General features: G+C 47.2%; 1 protein-coding gene across 1 annotated transcript; it reads left to right on the forward strand.

The window, feature by feature from the left end:
* Positions 1–781: 781 nt before the first annotated feature.
* LOC135804900 (TBC1 domain family member 5-like) lies at positions 782–23,030 on the forward strand. The gene is made up of 21 exons (XM_065318873.1): positions 782–1,176; positions 2,475–2,568; positions 3,293–3,338; positions 5,192–5,254; positions 5,579–5,668; positions 6,583–6,666; positions 7,188–7,255; positions 7,520–7,558; positions 8,310–8,373; positions 8,795–8,880; positions 9,448–9,501; positions 9,718–9,802; positions 10,034–10,149; positions 16,216–16,358; positions 16,862–16,968; positions 17,717–17,845; positions 19,208–19,338; positions 19,648–19,870; positions 20,476–20,548; positions 21,462–21,547; positions 21,783–23,030. The coding sequence occupies exons 1-21, from the start codon at positions 1,101–1,103 to the stop codon at positions 22,167–22,169; spliced, it is 2,244 nt and encodes a 747-aa protein (XP_065174945.1). The 5' UTR covers positions 782–1,100; the 3' UTR covers positions 22,170–23,030.
* Positions 23,031–23,929: the final 899 nt, after the last annotated feature.

Here is a 23,929-nt window from a genome sequence, read left to right on the forward strand (position 1 = left end):
GGTTAAGTTTCACGTAAAAGTCTTACGTCCGTGAACTTTTACGTCAAAAAGTGAAAAAACTGCCAGGAAAAATTTCACGTCACGTCACACGTGTAACTTAACCTCTAAAAATTACACGTAACGTGAGATTTGCACCGCGTTTTGAAAAAGGGCAAAAAACGTGTAACTTAACCTCTCTAATCATATTAAATACACTGTACACTGTACCAAGATAATACCAAGAGTGCATGTGTATGGACAAGTCTCTTGGGGACTTCTATGCTCTTGCTGGTTTGGTTTGGTTTGGTTTTTATTATTTCAGTTCGTTGCCTCAACAGTACAAAGTACAAATATCAAGAGGGACGAACGAAAAGGGAAAATAAAACAGAGCAGAGAGGAAGATGCAACTGAAAGGAAAGAAAAACGGAGAGAAACGGAGAAGGAATGCTAATACTTCGACGATTCGATTTAAATATGCAGACTGGGACGTGAGTAACAGTGTAACCACCAATGCACCATGATAACCACCCCCTTCCCAGTTCCCTCCCAGCCTCCCCACCCCAGGCTCAGGGCCCCCTGCCCCTGGCCTGGGCTTGGCTCTGTTCCTGGCCCACGTGGCCACTGCCAGGTGTGTGACGTATGTCTGACTGGAATGTATGTCGACATCATGACATGTCACATGTCTACGAAAAAGCTGATCACATGATCACAGACAAGCGTCATCTTTGACGTCATGTGTAGTCTCAAACATTAACAGCGGCAGCGGTTTTCCGATAATTAATTTACATGTATTTGTTTGAGAAGTACCAGCATCGTCGCGTCGAGATGATCTGTCCTGACTCTTAATCTTGAGGGAAGTAATGAGCAAGCACACTGATTTGTAGTTATTTGCTCTCTGGTTGTCCAAATCAGTATCTTCATTTTCCAGTATTCCCTGAAGTGATGCTAATTCCTTTGAATCTGAGGAAAGTACAATTTTTGAAAATTGAATTAATTGAATTCTGATGATGTTGGACCAAGTTGAGTTCTACACGTAGTATTGAAAGTAACAATGCAATCATCGATAGTATATTTGGCCTACAAATAAATGTTCCCTGGACAAGGAGTCAAACGGAGCGTGAATGATGAGTAGGGAGCGGAGTAACACTGACGATATCATGGAGGCTATGGAACTCTACAAGAATCCTCTTGGTGGAGGTTAGTGATCTAAATTGTAGTTTACTACACGCACTGAAAAGCCTCTTGTATGGGAAAACAATTGTTCATGTCATCAAACAAACCCACGTACGGGAGCTGTTCACCCAATATCTATTAAAATCTATTCAAGCCAGTAATTCAATTGGAACGAAAAAGGAAAATATTTAGGTGAAGTAGGGAAGAGAAACATGACCGTATTGGCAAAGAACGGCAGCTGTACTAGTTTACTATGAAGTCTGGTGTATACAGTTGCGCTCGGTGAAATCCGACCCAAAGTGCAAGGCTGGCGCCCTGTACCAGTTTTCGTGCCGCTTCCAGGGCATTAAGGGCAGTGCGAAATGAGGGTGGCAAATGTGCACTCTGGTTCGGATTTCACCGAGCGTAACTGTACATGATGCGTAACATGGAACTACCTTTCGCTCACACGTACACATGAAAGGGACGGTACATCCAAACGTTGAATAATTCACCTGCGATGGTCAACCGCACCCTGGCCTGAGCCAGAATCCAGTATACGAAAGGATGTTGCTCTTTGACGAGCGGAGCCTGCATATTATTTAGTGTGTGTTCCGTATGCTAACGTATCCTTTTGATGACGTCACTATGGCAGTGCCTACAATTATGTGCGTTGCTGTACCCTATTTTCTGGAGTATAAACCGCACCCCCCCCCCCCCATTTTTTGCCATGAATTACAGCTACTTACCCTATTTATCACCGTTAATTTGATCATGGGAGTATAGGCCGCACTCCCATTCATTTGGGTGAATTTTGGGTATACTCAAAGTGCGGCTTGTACTCCGGAAAATCTGGTAAGTCCACTTTTATCTTGAAAGGAAAAGGACATAATATGGATACGAGTTAAGAGTAACTCTCCATCACTGTAACCAGATACTATATACAGTCAGAAAGTGCAACAACTAGGCACAAAACTGACAGAGTACTGAGACATTCGACGTCCTGGCACCTAGCTTCATTGTCTCAGTACTCTGTCAGTTTTGTGCCTAGTTGTTGCACTTTCTGACTGTATATAGTATCTGGTTACAGTGATGGAGAGTGTCTCTTAACTCGTATCCATATGACCTTTTCCTTTCTACATTTATTATTGGCTCAACATCCGAGTTTTAAATTCCACTTTTATCAACGAGCATTTAGTTAAATCTCAGAGATCGTATTAACCGAAAGAGAAGGAAATAAACCTCACCAGGGCCTTACTAATTCAAATTATCATGCAGAGTTATTGATTCTTAGTGCGCATGCTCTTATGCTGCTTGTTGGTCTGACCCACACTGTGCTGCAGATGAAGCGGAAACATCCATTGATGCCGGTGTTACCGAGGCAGATGAGCGGAAGCGCAGCCCCACGGCTGGTTCGGGAAGCTTTGATGAAATTGTGTAAGCAGGAGTTAGTAGGAATGGCATGGTTTTTGGATGTCTTACGTTGCCCGATGGTCGTGAGAACATGAAGCACGGAGTTGCCATGGACGATACGGTGTGGTTTTAGACTTCTAATGTTATGCATGTACAGTAGCATTATTCAGTATAGCGGTGCCCTAGTTCACGGGTGTTTCTCAAGGTCTAGCAAGTGGGGAAGGGTAGTAAAATGGGGGCATAACACACACACACACACACACACACACACACACACACACTGGACAACACACACACACACACACACACTTATACAGCCTGTACTAGGCAACGAACAAAGTTCTTTTCTCACTGCCTGTTTTTCAGTTTTCATTATTTTCAGAGTGAGCGGACAAACTAGTGCCGCTCAAGCGAGTGTCTTGGGGGTGTTCAACTTCCTTTGCTCTGCATTTCAACCAGAATTTGTGAGCCAGAGGCTATCATTGAACAGTGTGAAGGGCTGCTCAGCTTCTGTTGCTGGTGGTTGCATACTGCACGCTTTAGGGTAGCTTGCCCTGGAATCTGTTTTGCTATACTCATGCTGGAATTTGTGGAGTCTTGTTTCCAGGACTAGTTCTCGCTGGGGTCTTTGCCGGTGTTGTACCATTGTCAGAATGCTCTGTGTATGGGTATGCGCGCATGTGTGTGTGTGTGTGTGTGTGTGTGTGTGTGCGCGCGCATATGCGTGCGTGCATGTGCGCGTGTGTAGGCTTGACTGGAATTCTCTCTTCTCACAAGCCGACTGTGACATTGAGGTACAGTACATGTGTGTGGTGTGTGCATTGGTAGACTGTGTACACCGTGTTTGTCTGTTTGCATGGACCTGCGTGAGTGTGTGCATTGGTAGACTGTGTACACCGTGTTTGTCTGTTTGCATGGACCTGCGTGAGTGTGTGCATTGGTAGACTGTGTACACCGTGTTTGTCTGTTTGCATGGACCTGCGTGAGTGTGTGCATGGACCTGCGTGAGTGTGTGCATGGACCTGCGTGAGTGTGTGCATGGACCTGCGTGAGTGTGTGCATGCTTTGCTGTGCATGTTTATGGTTGTCGGTATGGCACTTGCAAGGTTAAGATCTTCCCTGGATCACGACGCTGCCACACTTTAGCAGTTACCTTTTTTGGCGGTACTCAGCTTTAAAAAAAAATCCTTATCAAATGTGTACTCATAAAAAGGACACACTTCAGGCTCTTTACAAACATCTTGAAAGTTTTTTGTTTCACAAGTATACTTGTCCGCGCTGCGTGCTCAGACAGACTTACTGAATTTGCCGTTTGATCGTCGTTCTGCAGCGCTGTAGTATTTCTCTTCCTCTGTTAGTTCTTTCTCTTCTGTCTGTCAGCGCTTACTGTCACCCAGCGCTAGGTGCAAGCACCCCCTGGCAGATTCATACTACATTGTTCTACTTGATAAATTTATTGTTCTCTCAAACTTATTCCTTCGTTGTGTTCGAACTGTTTTTGAATTATTTTCGTTTCTTTCTTGCCATGTGCCAGCTGCCGAAGTGTGCAGTCGCAGCAGCGCCATTTTTGAATTATGTCATTGATCATGTGATCACGAGCGATTGTTGCTAGCGCTAGATCCGCGGATCTGCTAGTGGTACGCATGCATACGTGTAGTTTGACTTGCCTGCGATAGTTTTCTGTGATCTGCTGTTTTGCACTGGAATCGCACTTGTACTTTTGACCTCTTCACACTTCTCCTTTTGGCAATGCGTGTCCTAAATCTCTCCGCAAAGTTTCCGCTGATCCCGCGCGGGGTTCTCACGCACCGTGCGGCGCAGTACGGAATTTTGCACTTGTTTCTTTTCCTGTATCCTTTTCTGGTTTCCTAGCACCTTTTCGGGACTGTTCCTCTGGGCAAGAAGTAGCCTTGTCTTGGTGGCTTTCTGGTTCATGGTAGAGTTTTTTTCTTTGATGCTCATAGAGTTTGCTTCGTCTTTCTTGTCTTATTATCAAATTTACACTATCGTCATATACTAAGCACAGCTTTGGAGTGTTGGCGAAATTACAATACTTTCAAGCCTGCCAAAAAAGAGCCTGAAGTGTGTCCTTTTTATGAGTATTATCGCATTTTGTCTCAGAGGAAACTGTTTACAAATGTGTACTGCTGAGATAAAGTAGTATGCCATGATACGGTGCAGGAAACCAGTGCACTTGTCAAATTTATAAAGCAAAGCGTGTCCGATTCTCTATTGAAGTCTATGCATCTACGCTTTCCACATCCGTCTAAAAGAACACACCAACAGTCACTGTCACTTTATTCCCTGTCTGAGCCCATGATGAGAAGGGAACGAAAACGTTTGGTTCAGAAGATTTTTGTGGTGTGTTCTTTGTGAAATTTGTCAAAGGTTATCTATCCTAGTGAAATACAGTCAACCTTGCCAGTAACAACCCCCAATCGGGCATGCAGCAAGTGTTGTTATATCGAGTTTTCATTGTTCGTGAGGTTGAAAGTATGCAGCCAACATGGTTACTAGTACCAGGTCTGAACATATTGTCGTTATTCGTGAGTTGTTGCTATATCCGAGGTTATCATATTTATTTTCGCGGTGTTGGCTGTAGCAACGCTAACATTGTATTGGCTCTGTGTGGTGTATGTTACTAAAGGTAGCTCAGCTGGGACTCAAGGGTTTGCTTCGAGGGTGCCCGTTCAGAAGTGTCTGCTGGAAGGTCAGTTGTTCTCTGATGGTGTTTCCATCTAACTTGGGTGATACTATTGATTTGATGTAAGCATGTATGCATGGTTGTACCAACGTATCCATCCACCGATGCCTGGGTTTATCAGCTTGCAACTCTATTGATGCCTGGCAGAGAGGTGTTGTATTTGTACTAATGATGTCTGATCTGCCAGTTCACATCTCAGAGGGAGAGAGAGAGAGACAGGGAGACGAGAGAGACAGAGAGGGGAGGAAAGGAGAGAGGAGAGACACTTGGTTTCTTTAATATAATATTGACATGTGGGTGCTTGTTTGCCTTACAACTGCATATCTGTAGCTTTTCCTGGGTATATTGCACGAGGATCGCTCGATGTGGTGCAGTGAAATGAAGCGGCATCGGAAAGAGTATGCGGACATCCATGCAAGGGTATGTACATGCATTGCTGTTTTACATCAGTTTATTTTGTGTGAATTTGTGTACATTGCTGATGGCATTCCCCCTTTTTTTGTCAGCACATTGAACTACAGTACTGGCCAAAGGAATCCAATCTCATGAATAAAATAGCGCCGGGCGCTACGCAGCCCTAGCACTACGCATACTGGTCTGTGCACTCGAACGCGGTGCTATTATATTCACGAGGTTGAGCTTCTCTGACCAGAACTGTAGATAAAGATGTAGTACATGTGCACTGATTCTTTTATTTTTAAAGGATTCCGCAAAGGCTAACAGCCGATGCAGGGGGTCTTTGTTGTTGACTAGTTGGTGGCATGTTACGTAGTAAGAAAATGGAAATGGCAGTCCACAGATGCCGGACGTCACACACTCTCCAGGCTACAAGCAATGTTGTTCTGGTACAGCAGGCAGGTGAGCACAAGAGACCGTCAACACGAGTACGATGCGAGCATGACACAGGTGCTCATTCGTTATCCGGCTTCCAGGAATTGGTGAGAGCTCTGTAGCACATCTCGTTTATCTGAGTACTTGTATCTGTTTCGTTGCTGATCCGAGTCGAGTTTCGTCATGGAATGTGAACTGTATCTAGTATCAGCTCTCACTGCCTGGATCAATCTATGTCCAATCCCTACTCTGTACGCCATTGCCAGTTCCTACTTAGCTCCTACTGTAGGAGTAAACGATAATACGAGAATTTTCAAACTTTTGTGTCTCTGTTTTGTGTGTGTGTGTGTGTGTGTGTGTGTGTGTGTGTGTGTGTGTGTGTGTGTGTGTGTGTGTGTGTGTGTGTGTGTGTGTGTGTGTGTGTGTGTGTGTGTGTGTGTGTGTGTGTGTGTGTGTGTGTGTGTGTGTGTGTGTTGTGTGTACTGTTCGGTGATGCTGTGTAGTTCTTGGCGGATCCTCGGCGCCATGGATCAGGTTCTGACACACCCGATGTCACTGTGAACAATCCTCTATCGCTGGATACAGAGGTGTGTGTGTGGAAACGGTCTCTTTGTGAATGTACTGCATGGTTGTACTGCATGGTTGTACTGCCCTACTGCCCTACTGCCCTACTGCCCTACTGTAGTACACAGGGAGTTCTTCAAGAAGCCATTTTTCCTTTTTTTTTATAACCAGCCTCGTCGCTACCTTTTGAGAGACCTGAAGAGGGCCGCAAAACATCTCAGGGTATGAGGCAAACAAGAGAAGGTTTTTGGAAAATGGCATCAAGGTCATTGTGTTTATTCTTGGAAACCGATGGAATCAGAACCGCCGTTGCTGTGCACTATTGACGCCATCACTTTCAAGTCCTATACCTGCGGAGACTCCCTCGACTTAGGCGGGGCCTTTGGAGAATCCATAAATACAAATACAAAACCCGTTGTCCTATTTGCTGCATCTACGTCTTTGTGATGTCTGCTTCGTCTGTGATTTGAAAGGTGACATACCAGCAGTCTGCCGATATCTGTTTTTCATGTTGTGTTTGTGGCTGTACTATACTGCTTGGCAGAGCCCTTGGAATAAGTACTTCCAGGACGAGGAGCTCAAGGCAATGATTGTGCGCGACGTTGAACGAACGTGAGTTGTGCACTTTTCTTTGCAGAAGTTGAGGTCCTTTTGTTGAGAGGAATGGTAGCTGCTAAGCTTCTGCGCTACTCCTTAGTCAGTGTGTATTGAACAACAAGCATCATTCTGTTGCTCTTGATATTGGGCTCCTGCCTGAGATTATGCTACTATGTGTAGAATGTGGAAATAGGCTTTTGCAGATGTGTTAGGGTACTAACGTTAGTAGTGCTAAATTGTGTCTTTTTCCGGTGTTCCCTTGCTGAATTGTGTTGGTAGGTTTCCAGAGGTGGCGTACTTCCAAGAGCCGAATGTCCAGTGAGTTGCTTTTCTCTTCTCCTGGTGATGCTGTTGTTGTTGTTGTTGTTGTTGTTGTTGTTGTTGTTGTTGTTGTTGTTGTTGTTGTTGTTGTTGTTGTTGTTGTTGTTGTTGTTGTTGTTGTTGTTGTTGTTGTTGTTGTTGTTGTTGTTGTTGTTGTTGTTGTTGTTGTTTTGAATTCTTTATTCTCACTCTGTTGCTGTTGCTGTTGCTGTTGCTGTTGCTGTTGCTGTTGTTGTTGTTGTTGTTGTTGTTGTTGTTGTTGTTGTTGTTGTTGTTGTTGTTGTTGTTGTTGTTGTTGTTGTTGTTGTTGTTGTTGTTTGTCATAGTCGTCGTCGTCGTTGTTGTTTTCTATCTGATGGTCGCTGCCAAAAAGTTAGTGTTCGACATGAGTGACGACATGAGGGTTGGGGGTGCACTAACTCCACAAAGTGTGTTGGGAGAAGATGGAAATACATTGGAAGGCAAGCCGAGAGGTGACGACTTACATGACGGCAAATATCATTCCATCACATGTATGATGCCGCCATGTTGATTGAGTCATGTGAGGTCAAAGTTAGGTAGGAATGCATGCCGTGAGCTATACGGTAATACATGTAGCAAACTGTGTGTTTGTCTATGCATATGCAAGTAGTGCACTGGCTGCTGCAGTTTTCACTGCCCCATGGTGTCACTGAACTCCCAGACCCTAGGAATGCTGTATTTCTTTGTGCGTCGAGTTGAATTGTGACACCTGTGTCTTTTTCTACAGGGCCATGATCACGGACATTCTGTTCTGCTATTGTCGAGTTCACACAGAGATGGGTTATCGCCAGGTAAGGCTCGTCGGTTCATGAGAGTGTGTGACCGATGCACTCCTTAGCTCATTTCCAATGCTGGCCCCAGGTATATTAACTTCGAAGTATCTTTATTGCCACCTCGATGTTAAATACTATGCTGCAAGTGCTGCATCTACACAGTACACCAACACTATGTTGTTGTAACCAGGGGGTACTGGGGTACTGTGAAATACCAGGTATTCTACTACTCGCTGGTTGTAACTGTGTGTCTCGTGCTATTGCGCAATCATCAGACAATATTCTGGATACTGTGTGTCCACTATCTGACGGTAAGGAATATGTCGTAGCGTTTGCTGTTTCGATGAATGTCGACGCCAAATCATTGCTTTGTTTTTGAAATGCGTTTGTATTTGAACGAACTCTCTTTTTTCCCTTTTTTTCTGCCTTGGCTTGGCAGGGTATGCATGAACTTGTGGCCATCCTGCTTCTAGTAGTTGACTGTGATAAGCGCGATAGCAGCAATATTGCATCTGATGATCCATGGTAGGTAGACGGTGTACTGTGTGTAATGTGTGTAATGTGTGCAGTGTGTACTCAGTACAGTGTACAGTGTAGGCTTTGTTTTTTTCTTCCTACAGTCAGCAAAGCACTGGTTTGGCCTTCCTTCCTTTTGTGTCCTATATCTATCACATGTGTTTGTAGATGTGTGTATTATTGAGTGGAGTATTTGGGGTTAGGTTGAGTGGGTGTGTGTGTGTGGGGGGGGGGGGGGGGGGAGTTGTTGTAAGAGAATAAACATTTTTTGACCTTACACTTTGCTGGTTTATAGCAAGCTCTACTCTCCGAAACGTGCTTGAGTGTTTGTTAATGCTAGCCTCTGAGTGCGCTAGCAACGCCTTTGCTTGTAAGACCGGTATTAGTGTTACCGTGGCATTGGCATGTCTAATCATGTATTATCGATGTATTCATGTGTATGGGTGTGTGTGTGTGTTTGTGTGTGTGTGTGTGTGTGTGTGTGTGTGTGTGTGTGTGTGTGTGTGTGTGTGTGTATGTGTGCGTGCATGTGTGTGCGTGTGTGTGTGATGTGTGCTGTGTGCCTGGTTCCTGCAGGGCGGATGAGATGCTTCTGTTGCTGAATGGTGACTCGGTAGAAGCTGATTCTTAGTAAGTCTCCACTATTGTGTGGCTGCTTCCTTTGTTGCCCTCGTGCCTCCACTTCATTGCTAGCGTTAATCTTTGGGCTAGGAGAATAGCGTAATCCACTGTGCCTGCTCGTATCATAAGTCTATTGGAATACTATTAGCAGATTACTATAAAATCCTCTCCCATTCGATGGATGTGCTGTTGTTTGTGCTTGCCTGATGTTGCGTTCCTCTACAGCATCCTCTTCGCAGCACTCATGGAAACGTGCTCGTTCTGGTTTTCTCACTCGGTTGGCTCCCCCGAGAGCGGCAGTGCGGCAGAGGTAGGTGATTGCAGTGTCGGGGCAGTCTCCAGTGCAGTGACTCTCTTCTTTCCTTTCTAGAACGTGTCATTGTTGCAGCTACAAAAGTGTACTTTGTGTAGGCGTCATGCAGGGAACAGAAAACCCCACGTTACTTGTTGGGACACCCTTCATCTAGCTGTGGTGTTCTCCCTTCCTAGCAACAGCACCGCTACAAGCATGATTGTGTGGATATGTCTGTGCAACTTGCAGATGAGCCCTCTGGCGAAGAAGCTCGAGCGAATCCAGGATCGGCTGCTGAAGAAGGAAGACCCATTGCTGCACGCGCACCTGCAGAAACTGTCAATAGTGCCCCAGCTGTATGCATTGTGAGTACAGGCACCTGCAGAAACTGTCAATAGTGCCCCGGCTGTATGCATTGTGAGTACGGGCACCTGCAGAAACTGTCAATAGTGCCCCGGCTGTATGCATTGTGAGTACGGGCACCTGCAGAAACTGTCAATAGTGCCCCAGCTGTATGCATTGTGAGTACGGGCACCTGCAGAAACTGTCAATAGTGCCCCGGCTGTATGCATTGTGAGTACAGGCACCTGCAGAAACTGTCAATAGTGCCCCAGCTGTATGCATTGTGAGTACAGGCACCTGCAGAAACTGTCGATAGTGCCCCGGCTGTATGCATTGTGAGTACAGGCACCTGCAGAAACTGTCAATAGTGCCCCGGCTGTATGCATTGTGAGTACAGGCACCTGCAGAAACTGTCAATAGTGCCCCGGCTGTATGCATTGTGAGTACGGGCACCTGCAGAAACTGTCAATAGTGCCCCGGCTGTATGCATTGTGAGTACAGGCACCTGCAGAAACTGTCAATAGTGCCCCGGCTGTATGCATTGTGAGTACAGGCACCTTGCTGACCTTTCCAAGAATACTTGTACAGTGGGGTACCGGTAATTCTTACCCCAACATACTTCAGTATGGATCAATACACCCGGGGGGTACCCATGCTCCGGACAATGTTCGTACTAAGCAAGAGTATGCCTTATCAGAGTACGTACCTGTACTAAGTGGGTTCCACTGTGAATGTTTGTTCAATGTAGCCGTGATTTTAACTTCACAGTGGTCTCTCATGTGTAGTGATTTGCGATAAGCCTCCGGTTTTAACGATTTGTTTTACGGAGATTTTCCATGTGTTTTGAAATTAAATTATTTGCATTCTTTTATGATAATATGTTATTTGATATTTCTTTGCATAAATATGTAGCGTACGGTACTCGATTAGTGCCACGTGGATCTACGTTAGGTTTGTCCACTTTTGCTAGGGTACTCATGCATGCACGTGTCTTCCTTTACCGTACACCATTCGTGTCCTTTGCCGGATATTTGTACTCCTTTTATTGCGCGTTGTAATTATTGCATGTTTGTACATACGCTAACTTTGGCGCACTACACATTCTGTATTTTCTCTTGGTTATGGCACAAGGATTCAGAGAATCCTTCAGTAGTCTAGACATTAGTCTTCACCATGCGGTTTGGCCTTTCGGTGTTCTTTTGCAATGAATAATAACAGTGTAGTCTGAGTAGTTTTCCTGTGGATTCCTGGTGGATTTTAGAATTGAGATGTGCTAGATGCATCAATTGGTGACCCCTCGAAACGAACTCGGATGTCCTCCTCTGGCTTAGGAATGGACCAAGCTGTCACCCCTGCTCGTGGTGACCTTAGCAAAGGTCTCTCTTCTCGACTACATTCGCCATATCTGAACAAGACAGTGCAGGACAGTACCGGTAATGGCAGCGATCCTCAGTCAAGCACCGCTACTGATGTAGCTACGAGATCCCAACCTGCCGCTGCAGCACAATCGGATCCTGCTCCTCGTCCTGAGACTGTATCAACCGTTAATTTGAAGATTCCACCCTTCTACATTCAAGACCCAGCTCTGTGGTTTCTTCAGGTAGAGTCTCAATTTATCACACAACGAGTAACTAGTGAGCGCTCCCGTTTCCACCATGTGGTTGGTGCACTGCAACCGGAGATGGCCATGCAGATAAGGGATATACTGCTGAACCCACCCAGCGACCGCCCTTACACTCACCTGAAGGAAGCATTGGTCCAGCGTACTTCTGCTTCTGCTCAGCATCGGATCAACCAGCTCCTATCTGCTGAAGAGCTTGGTGATTAGAAGCCTTCTACCCTATTGCGCAGACTGCAACAGCTAGCTGGTGATACTCCAGTGGATAGCCAATTCCTCAAGGAGTTATTTATGAAGCGTCTGCCAGATCAGTGTAGAGTAGTACTTGCAGCCAGTCGTGAGTCTGATATACAGCAGTTATCTCTGCTAGCTGACCGTGTCATGGAAGTCATGCCACCCCATGTCCGTGCTGTTACTGTGCCAGAACCCGTTGCTGAACCTCTGGCGGAGTTGCGTGCCGAGGTCGCAGCCCTCCGCAGAGAGATGCAAGATTTGAGTACTCGTGGCCGTTCAGCATATCGATCGCCCACACGAAACTACGGTCGTTCGCGCAGTTCGTCGCAGTCCCGTAAGTCCTCAGGATTGTGCTGGTATCACGACAAGTTTGGCGACAACGCTCGCCGCTGTGTCCCACCCTGTGCCAGAGCAGCTACCTTTGTGCAGCCGTCAAACTCCCAGGCCGGTCGGTGAAGGCGACCACTGCCCCCGGCCCTGCACCGTCTCGTCGCCGATTATTCATCCACGATCGCTTCACCAAGCACGATTTTCTCGTGGACACCGGTGCCGAGGTCAGCGTTATACCACCATCTGCCACTGATTCTCGCCATGCAGTTGATTATGCGTTACAAGCAGCGAATGGTTCTCGCATACCGACGTATGGTACACGCTCAGTAACGGTGGATTTCGGCCTGCGTCGTAAGTTTCAATGGGTGTTCATTATTGCTGATGTGACATCACCTATTATCGGTGCAGATTTCCTGGCACACTTTCGGTTAAGTGTAGATCTGCACGGTCGTAAACTGTTAGATGGCATCACCAGTCTGAGTGTGTGCGGTCTAGTCTCGTCCTCCGCTGAGCCGACGTGTTGTTTGCCAGTCTCTGGTGATAGTTCGTTCAACGCTCTTATTAATGAGTTTCCATCTGTCACCCGCCCCTGCAACTACGACACACCTGTGAAACACAACGTCGAGCACCATGTGGTCACCACGGGCCCACCGGTATTTGCCAAGCCTCGCCGTCTCCCTCCTGATCGTTTAGCTGTAGCTCGTCGGGAATTTGACCACATGCTCGCTGCGGGCATCATACGACCATCGTCCTCCCCATGGGCCAGTCCATTGCACATGGTTCCCAAACCAAATGGTGACTGGCGCCCATGTGGTGATTACCGTGGCCTAAATCGTGCAACTGTGGCTGACCGGTATCCGATACCGCACATCCATGATTTCTCTGCCAATCTTCATGGCGCCTCAGTCTTCAGCAAGATAGACTTGGTTCGGGCGTACCATCAGATACCAGTGGCAGAGGATGATATCCCGAAGACGGCCGTTACGACCCCATTTGGTTTATTCGAATTTGTTCGTATGCCCTTCGGACTCCGGAACGCAGCCCAATCATTTCAGCGTTTCGTTGATCAAGTGCTGCATGGCCTGGATTTCTGCTTTGTGTATATTGACGACATCCTAATTGCCAGTTCGGATCCTGAGACGCACCGCACGCACGTCCGCTTGGTCTTACAGCGTCTGCAAGAGCACGGCCTCGTCATTAATCCTGCCAAGTGCGTATTCTCTGTTTCTACCATTGAGTTCCTCAGCCACAATGTCAGTCGTCATGGTATTGAGCCGACTTCCCAACGTGTTCAGGTTATTCAGCAGTTCAAACCACCAACTTCTCTCCGTCAGCTTCGTGAGTTCCTAGGTATGGTGAATTTCTACCGGCGTTTCCTACCTAACTGTGCTGCTGTCGTCAAGCCTCTCACGGATCTGCTCATCGGCAAACGTAAGCATGACTCCTCGTTCTGTTGGACTGAAGCTGCTGAATCTGCATTTGAGCAGGTGAAATGCCTTCTAGCTACCACTACATTATTATCGCACCCTAACCCTGAGGCACCCATCAATGTCATGTGCGATGCATCTGACTATTGTGTCGGAGCTGTGCTTCAGCAGTTTGTCGATGGTGCATGGCAGCCGCTAGCTTTCTTTAGCAAGAAGCTTTCCCCTGCTGAATGCCGCTATCCTACTTTTGGTCGCGAATTACTGGCTATGTATCTAGCTGTCAAGCACTTTCGCCACTATGTTGAGGGCCGGTCATTTCATATAATGACCGATCATAAGCCGCTGACCCATGCCATTCACTTGCCGTCAACTCGCCATTCTCCCCGTGAGGCACGACACTTGTCCTTCATAGCCGAATTCACCACCGATATCCGCTTTGTCAAGGGCACTCAGAACGTCGTTGCCGACACGTTGTCACAACCACTGGATGCTATTGTCCAGCCATCCTCAGTCGATTTTGCTGCTCTCGCTACCGCTCAGAGTAACTGTCCTGAATTCATCGCTCTCCGAAATAATGATTCATCCAGTTTAGTGTGGCAAGAAGTTGCTTCGCCTGTCTCTTCTCAGTTGCTATGGTGCGACACCTCCACTGGTTCACCTCGCCCGTACGTACCTCCCGACTTCCGCCAACCCGTATTCAACATGCTGCATAATTTGTCTCATCCTGGTATTCGTGCTACACAACGTCTCGTTACCGCTCGATACGTCTGGCCTTCCATGAACCGTGATGTGCGCAACTGGTCTCGTTCCTGCCTGTCATGCCAACGATCGAAAGTGCATCGTCACACTAAGACCCCTCTTAGTCGCTTCATGCCACCATCTGCTCGTTTCGACCATATTCATATTGACCTGGTCGGACCACTCCCATCTTCACAAGGTTTCACGTACCTACTCACCTGTGTTGATCGCTTCACTAGATGGCTGGAAACCATTCCTCTCCATGATTGCACCGCGTAAACCGTCGCATTCAATCTGGTCTCTGGTTGGATTGCCAGATTTGGTACGCCGTCAACTATCACGACAGATCGTGGTCGACAGTTTGAATCTGTTCTCTTCCAGTCAATATGCAGTCTTCTTGGCTCTAATCGCATTCGTACGACAGCATATCATCCACAGAGCAATGGCACTGTGGAACGTTTCCACCGCCAGCTTAAATCTGCTCTGACCGCTACCCAATCAGCCAACTGGTTTCACCGTTTGCCACTCGTTCTCCTCGGTATTCGCTCCGCTTTACGCACCGATCTAGATTGCAGTGTTGCCGAGCTGGTTTATGGTACAACCCTCCGTTTGCCTGGTGAATTCTTCACATCCTCATCTGAGTCTCTTCCGTCAGCTGCTCCGTATGCCATTGCCCTACGGACCATGATGCGTGACATCCGCCCTGTCGAGCCGCGAGATGCTCCTACTACTCGAGCTACTCACGTTGCCCCTGCTCTTCAGTCAGCCACCCATGTCTTCATTCGTACAGATGCTGTGAAGAAACCACTGCAACCCCCATATACTGGCCCACATCCAGTCATCAGTCGTGCTGAAAAGCACTTTGTGGTTAATGTCAATGGTCGACGGGACACCATCTCGCTTGATCGGCTGAAGCCAGCTCATATGCCTTCGCCATCAACTGTGTCCACTCCAGCTGTTCCTGTTCAGTCGCTTCATGCCCAGCGACCTCCTCAGCCTATCCGGTACGTACACTTTGAAGCTCATTGAGTGACTGTTGATTCTGTGGCTATGCTATTTGTACATGACTTGTAAATATTCACTATGAACATTCTTGTATATAACAGTTATCACTATTCTTACATTTCACCATTGTCGTTTCTCTCTCCTCTCTTTTCGTGGACTTTCTTTGCATTTCCGTCCACTGGTGGGGGAGTATTGTAGTGATTTGCGATAAGCCTCCGGTTTTAGCGATTTGTTTTACGGAGATTTTCCATGTGTTTTGAAATTAAATTATTTGCATTCTTTTATGATAATATGTTATTTGATATTTCTTTGCATAAATATGTAGCGTACGGTACTCGATTAGTACCACGTGGATCTACGTTAGGTTTGTCCACTTTTGCTAGGGTACTCATGCATGCACGTGTCTTCCTTTACCGTACACCATTCGTGTCCTTTGCCGGATATTTGTACTCCTTTTATTGCGCGTTGTAATTATTGCATGTTTGTACATACGCTAACTTTGGCGCACTACACATTCTGTATTTTCTCTTGGTTATGGCACAAGGATTCAGAGAATCCTTCAGTGGTCTAGACATTAGTCTTCACCATGCGGTTTGGCCTTTCGGTGTTCTTTTGCAATGAATAATAACAGTGTAGTCTGAGTAGTTTTCCTGTGGATTCCTGGTGGATTTTAGAATTGAGATGTGCTAGATGCATCACATGTTTTGATGTTTTTTTTTCGATTTTACTCTGTACAGACGCTGGGTAAGGCTGCTCTTTGCGCGGGAGTTTCCGCTCCTGGACGTGCTCGTTCTGTGGGATGCTATTCTAGCATATAGTCCCAATCTGGACTTGGTCGACTACATTGCACTGGCCATGCTGCTGGTGGCACGTGAACCACGTGAGTTGCTTGCGTGTGTGTGTGTGTGTGTGTGTGTTGTGTGTGTGTGTGTGTGTGCGCGCGCGCGCGTGCGTGTGTGTGTGTGTGTTGTGTGTGTGCGCACGCGTGCGCGCGCGTGTGTGTGTGCATGTGTGTGTGTGTGTGTGTGTGCATGTGTGTGTGCATGTGTGTGTGTGTGTGTGTGTGTGTGTGTGTGTGTGCATTGTGTATGTGTGCGTTGTGTATGTGTGCGTGCGTGTGTGTGTTGTGCGCATGCATGCGTGCGTGTGCATGTGACATGCATGCTCTTCTTTTCCAAGCATGGTTTTGTCAGTAGTGGATTGCTTTGTTAGAGTGTTTTTAAAGTGTGCCATTGCATACTCTATTATTGTACCGTAGACCAGTACACGAGTCTTTCTGTACAAGTCTGTTATTGTCAGTAGTCACCTCATGCTCAGGTGTACACCACTTTGAAAGTGTAGTTCTTGCAACCTCTCTCTATACGTGTATGTTCCATGTCACAGTGCTGATGAGCGATGAGAGCATGGCTATGAAGCTGCTGCTCAACTTCCCTCCTGTTGGAGACATCCATCTGATAGTGCAGAAGGCGCTCTTTCTCAGGAATCCCAAGGTATGTAGTGTATTGGCAGTGCAACCGTGTGTACTACACTTCCGGCTATTATGGCTACAAGAGTAGTTGTGCTGGCTGGTTAAGTTATCCTTCATTCACTACATCCTGGCCCGCGCATTGCCAAGCTGTCTGCGTCATTGAGGTCTCCAGCAAGTGGCAACGGCAGGACGCCATCCAGCTCACCCAGTGCCCGTGTGCTCTGGATACTCACAACTCCATGCACCACACACATGTGCACACACACACACACACACACACACACACACACACACACACACACACACACACACACACACACACACACACACACACACACACTAGGATTCGCTTATTTGAAGTAGTGTCATCTAATATTTATCAGCACTTTTGCCTACTTGCTGTGCTGTGTGGAAGTGGAGGACGGTAAGGCAGGCAGGTGAAGGAATGCAGCATGTGGAGGTTGAGACATGTTACATGTACATTGTATATGGGGCAGGCTAATACTAGTAACAGATGCAAGTTTCCTGCTGTTGTTAAGAGTTGCAAGGAGCAGATTGGGTGATCATTCACGTCATGTATCAGCCGCTGACGCTGTTAGTGCCAGTCTCTAACTGTATTCCTGCTTGCTTGCTGTGTGTGTGTGTGTGTCTGTCTGTCTGTCTGTCTGTCTGCCTGTCTGTGTTTGCGCGTGCATGTGTGTCTGTGTGCGCGTGCGTACGTGCACGCATGTGCGTGTGTGATACTCTGTACGTGTTGTGCTTGGTGGCAGGTTTACGAGAGGCCCCCTAACTGGCAGCTGGAAGATGTCTCCACGGGCAGGGCTACTACCCTTCCTGCTTCTGCGCTGAAGAACAAAGCTGGTCAGATTACACAAGGTGCACTTCTGTTGGCCGGAAAGGTGAGCCATTGCTGCTGCTACTGCTACTGCTGTGTACTATGGAGGCTATGGACGTGATGATGTCATTGCAGGCGCGTACGCAGGGGGGGGGGGGGGCAACGGGAAACCCCCCAAATGTTCCAAACGAGCAACGTTTTGGGCATTTTTGGTAGGGCGCACGATCGACCAGTCACCTGCAAGAATGCAAAACTTCAACAGATCGTAACTCAGTCAAATCTCGCTCAAATCCAACGATCCAAATATCCAGGTCGAATAGAAAACTCTCAGCTGTCGGTTGAAATAATTTGCGACGCGCTGCGAGCAATGTCTCTTGAGATAAATCGTTCGTGAGTTGAGCCGCGATCTCGCAATTTCAAAAGCGCGCAGTGCGCGCAATATCGACAATTTGAGACTTTTCGTCACGCGTACGCGGACTTGCTCAAATCTGCAGGGGCTTCACTTGTGATTTTTCAAGAGCACACAGCAAAAAAAATCGAAACTCTGCAATCAAGAAAACGAAATCGCTGGAGCAGGACGCGTTTGGGCCTTTGGCCCGGTTTGGGGCATTTTTTCGCTCCGTCGCTGCACTCTACAGCAGATAGCGCTGGATATGTACATGGCTGTACTGTGTCCTGGCTATCATGGTCGACCTCATTCTCTCCAGGGTACCTTTCCACTTCCAGGAAGCCTAAAATAATGAAGAAGATTGAGTGAGTAGAACTGAAGTTATGTTCCAAAGAACACAAACAAATGCATAATTTTGAAAATTTCCTAGTGCTCTTTAGAAATACAAAGTATACAAAATACAAAGGGTTAAAACGAGTCATTGTTTGCGATTTGGTTGGAAACCCCCCTAGAGGTGACCCTGCGTACGCGCCTGCATTGTGTACTATGGAGGCTATGCAAGTGATGATGTCATTGTGTACTATGGAGGCTATGCAAGTGATGATGTCAGTGTGTACTATGAAGGCTATGCAAGTGATGTCATGGTGGTGAGTCAGCATGAGTCCGCAGTGCAACACTGTGCCACGACTTTGCCAAAGCATCTCAACTGATGATGTAATTACATAGCCTCTATAGTTATTTTTGTCTTAGATTACCTGCACATGATATTAAATAGTGGTGTCTGATTGCCATCACGGAATTCCGATGATATTTCCGAAATCACTTTATGGCAGCTTACTTCTCAACCATTGGTTGCAAAGACGAAATGTCCGCAGACAGAAGGTTATTCTTCCCGGTCGGTACCCGTTATTCCAGATGCTGTTGCAATGCATGCAACGTGCTGTACTGGATGTCAAGATTTAGAAAGGAGCTGCTGCGACTGCGGCGTTGCGTTTGTGTATGCGTGCCACTGGCCGTGGATTATTTGCCTCATTCTAGGTTGGATCGAGTGCAATCGCCAAGCTGAAGAACATCCCCGCACCGCGTGGCAGACCAGGCGTAGCAGACAGGTACGAGAGCTCTCCGCGCAGTCCGCCGAAGAAATCTGCACACCCTGGCCTATCACAGAGGTATGTATGGTATGTATGGGTATGTATTGGGGCAGCTGTGTGAAAACTCGACATCTATACTATCATGTACGACTGGAGTGGTTTGTCAAGGTTTATCATGTACATGTGTAGATCCAGAGACTTTACACATGTGTAGATCCAGATACTTTACACATGTGTAGATCCAGAGACTTTACACATGTGTAGATCCAGAGACTTTACACATGTGTAGATCCAGAGACTTTACACATGTGTAGATCCAGAGACTTTACACATGTGCTCCCATAGCGATTTTATTCTTGCTGAACTGCTATGGTGCTATGCTTATAGGTTGCGAGCGGCAGCAGTAACCCGTGACTCACATACCTCATCTGGGAAGGGAATGTCCGCAGCAGCAGCGACATCAGCAGGAGCGGCAGGAGCAGCAGCAGGCCACGGCGCTGGAGAAGAGTCTGAGATGATCCGCACGTCGGCACCGGCAGCAGCTCGAGACGCTGCCGAAACGTCACTGACTGCGCCCAGCGATCTGTATAACAAACGCTCTCTGTGTGAAGTAAGTCTTCATATCGATCATCTTCTACTTGCTTTCCCAGCTTGACATGCAAGTACTTCGAAGTAGAGGCAGACCTTGCTTGTCCGCACCTCTCGCCAGCCACTGCAAACCCATGCAGAGCAGATTCACAGCAAACATTTGAGTACAGCATGACAGAATTTTGGTTTTCCGGTTTCCTCGCCTATCCGGTGATATTTGTCCAAAGTGAACGTGCACGTCTAGGCAAGGTTTGACTGTATTTTGAATTAGAATAGAACTATTGCCAGTTCTAAAGTATGATTTGTAGATGCATCCAATGGCAGAACATTGTGTAGATGCATTCCATGGCAGAACATTGTGTAGATGCATTCCATGGCAGAACATTGTGTAGATGCATTCCAAGGTTCCATGGCAGAACACAACTGTACTGTCACCCATCAGTGGCCATTACCAATGGCATCGTAGAGGTTCACCGTACCAATTTCCCGCCTCAGGCTCTGTATCTGCTTTCTTTGGAGTAGAACAGCTGTTGTAGCTGCTATCTGTGGCAATATTGATGCAGTTATTGCTGCTATAACATGATGGTGATGGTGGTGTTGTTGGGTTTTTTTACTGTACATCCTCAGAGCCCCTCGGTGGCCCTTACCCGCCTACAAGCGTCTTGCATACGGTGTAGTCGGCACATGAATCTCTACTTGCGTGAGTGCATGTATTGCTGTATAGTACAGCCTCTACCCCGATGGTATTGACAGCTGCTGTCTGCCTGTGTGTTGAGCTCTTGAGAGGGCTGACAGTTGGCAGGTCTGCAGTCTACTGGCAGTGCATTGTGTCTGGCAATGGTGCTGAGGTGCGTCTGATTGTGACGAAGAAGAACTCTCAGCTGCTGCGTTGCTTTCTGTATTACTGTGTCAGTCTGAGTACCCCAGTGAAGACAATCATCTACACGTAGCTGAATCCTCAAGTACACTCAGACCTCGCTTAACCGCACACATCCGTTTTCCACAAAAAAATATCCGGATAGGCGAGGGAACCGGATAATCAAACACACATACTGTATGTATGCATGACGTATGCTGTAAATTGGTAACCAACGATTTTCTTCCGGATGGCGAGGGATCCGGATAATAGAGGACCGGATAAGCGAGGTCTGACTGTACGTTGCAGTGTAACCTGTCCCCCGAGCAAGATGTCACCGTGTCAGGTAATGGACAGGTTCACTCACATGTAGATGTGATTACCCGTGCCACAGCAATACACCGGGAACTTGTGTCTTTGTCGTGTTGAGAACAAGAGGCCTTGGAGTGAAGCAGCTATGCCACGGCCGCAACAGCGGACGGCAGGGAACGGTTGACTGTGGACGGTAGACTGTCCTTAGGTCGTACTAGCTATGCCAGATTGGACTGTCCCTATAGCCTGTCACACTGCCTAAGCCAGATTGGACTGTCCCTATAGCAGTATAGGTCATACTGGCTAAGCCAGATTGGACTGTCCCTATAGCCTGTCATACTGCCTAAGCCAGATTGGACTGTCCCCAGGTCTTACTAGATATGCCAGATCAAGAACTGAGTTTTCTTTGTCGCTGCCTTGCATTCTCCCCTCGTTTTCTCTGCAGGTGTTCTCCAGTCTGATGTGCTGACCTTGAACTTACCGGAAGAGTGTGAAGACAGGGTGCTACGGTCCGTAGCTGGACTGAAACAGGTCAGTAGTTAATGTGCCACCACGTATTCTCTCAGGCTACATGTGCGTGCAGTTCCCTTGTTGGGGGAAGCGACTTGACACAGGGCCCACAGAATATGCGAAACCATTTCCGAAATCTACAATTTTTCGCAAAATACTGACAGGGGAAACGAGAGACTTGTGCGTGTGTGTTTGGTATGACTGCCCCTGTAGGTGCGTGATGTCCTATGTGTGTTTGGTATGACTGCCCCTGTAGGTCCGTGATGTCCTATGTGGTGTACTGAGCAGTGATGAAGTACAGTTCCAGTCTCTTGAAGGCCTAACGCTACCGGAGGGAGTATTGTCAAGCACTGACAGCATGCCACAGTATGATGATAACTTTGATGGGGCGGCAGGTAGCGGTGGTGGTGGTAGTGGTGGCGATACGAGCGGAGAGCTCAGTCCCATTGCTGCCGACCCTTACACCGGCATTGGTGGTAGCGGCAGCAGCGCGGCCACTGGTGATGTTGCTAGCAGTGCTGGTAGTGGTAGTAGAGGTAGCAGTGGCCTTGGTGTCGGCGGCGCTGGTGGTGTTGACGCTGCACAGTCTAGTGCCGTTCCTAGTGAAGTACGTCATCCACTCACCAGCCTGGATAGCGACTGAGAAAGTTTGTTCCGCCAGGCGTGTATATAACGGTGGTGTGAGTGTGAGTGCTGTACTGTACATATGGTCTGTCTGGATTAGTCCTGTGCTAGGTAGTTCTGTTCTTAGTTTAGCAGTGTCTATCTGTTGCATTCCCTCGACCAAATTCCCTGCAGCTTCTCGCGCGTCCTTGATATTTACTTGTTTTAGAAGTTAGAACTGTAAAGAGTATCAGTGCACGCTGTGGGCGTTTGGATAGTATTTGATGTTGCTCCGCAGCAGCTTACATGCAAGTCTAGTAGAGAGAATGTACTAATCACCGTGATTTTTCTTGATGCTCATCAAACCGAACAGTGCCAGTTTTCTGGTGTTAAAGTAGCGATCCCGTCCGTGTTTGAACACGAGGGTTTTTAAAGACTAGTTTTTATATAATAGGCCGCGTTTTATTTTTCCGTGTTTCTGTGTACATGTTTTGTACTGGTGAGTTTTGACAGTTTTATGATTAGCTCGGCTCTCTTACAAAGACACACACACACACACACACACACACACACACACACACACACACACACACACACACACACACACACACACACACACACACTGATACACTATTGTTCTTATTTTTTTTATCATGTAAAATCCCAACCAATTCAGCTAACCTAATCCTATAGCATGCAAGGTAGCATATCTGCTTTTTATTTGTGTTATTGCTATATTGTTATTGCTGCTGGGGTACCTGTGTCATTCTTTCACACGATGCTCGTGTTCTATACGCTTTGTTTATTTTCCTGTGCAGGCAGTGCACGATAGCGCATCGCAAACCATAATATAGAATTCTGTCTAATATTTAACAAAATGGGGTGGCATTCCCTCACATCATCATGATCATCATTATCATCACCGCTATGACCTTTTTTCCCGCAGATCAATTTACTATACAGGTGTAGTGGCTCATGTCCACGTCACTGTCACATGACACAAAGTAACAATATTAGTGCGATTGGGGTCCAGGGGAGGGCTTGTTTAGAATGGACCTGGCCCAGGGAAGGGCTTGTTTACTCAAGTAGAATGGGCCAGGTGGGCTTGTTGAGAATGGACCGGGTCCGGGGGGGGGGGGGGGGGGGGGGCTTTGTTAGAATGTTGTTGTTGTTGATTTTATTTTGATTCGCTGAACGGACCGGGTCCAGGGGAGGGCTTGTTTAGCACTGGAACCCATGGTTCAATGTCATACAGCCACCAACCCCACCATAGTTCAATGTCACACAGCCACCAACCCCACCATGGTTCAATGTCACACAGCCACCAAGCCCACCATGGTTCAATGTCATACAGCCACCAAGCCCACCATGGTTCAATGTCACACGGCCACCAACCCCACCATAGTTCAATGTCACACAGCCACCAACCCCACCATGGTTCAATGTCACACAGCCACCAACCCCACCATAGTTCAATGTCACACAGCCACCAACCCCACCATAGTTCAATGTCACACAGCCACCAAGCCCACCATGGTTCAATGTCACACAGCCACCAACCCCACCATAGTTCAATGTCACACAGCCACCAACCCCACCATAGTTCAATGTCACACAGCCACCAACCCCACCTACATGTATGTGTGCACAGACATTCAATATGCTCCGTATCCATGGTAATCCAGAAGCTAATATCCCGGTATTCTCCAGCTCGTCCGGGGAATGCCAGCAGCGTCTTCTTTTCTTCTTCTTCTTCTTCTTCTTCTTCTTCTTCTTTTTTCCAGCATTAACCTCAGTGGA

This window comes from Sycon ciliatum, chromosome 1 (assembly GCF_964019385.1).
Source record: "Sycon ciliatum chromosome 1, ocSycCili1.1, whole genome shotgun sequence".
NCBI lineage: Eukaryota > Metazoa > Porifera > Calcarea > Leucosolenida > Sycettidae > Sycon > Sycon ciliatum.

Coding starts and splice junctions, on each gene's coding strand:
- LOC135804900 (XM_065318873.1), top strand. CDS start 1,101: ATGATGAGTAGGGAGCGGAGTAACACTGACGATATCATGGAGGCTATG. Junction 7,256..7,519: donor GTGCGCGACGTTGAACGAAC/GTGAGTTGTGCA, acceptor TTGTGTTGGTAG/GTTTCCAGAGGTGGCGTACT. Junction 10,150..16,215: donor GTGCCCCAGCTGTATGCATT/GTGAGTACAGGC, acceptor TACTCTGTACAG/ACGCTGGGTAAGGCTGCTCT.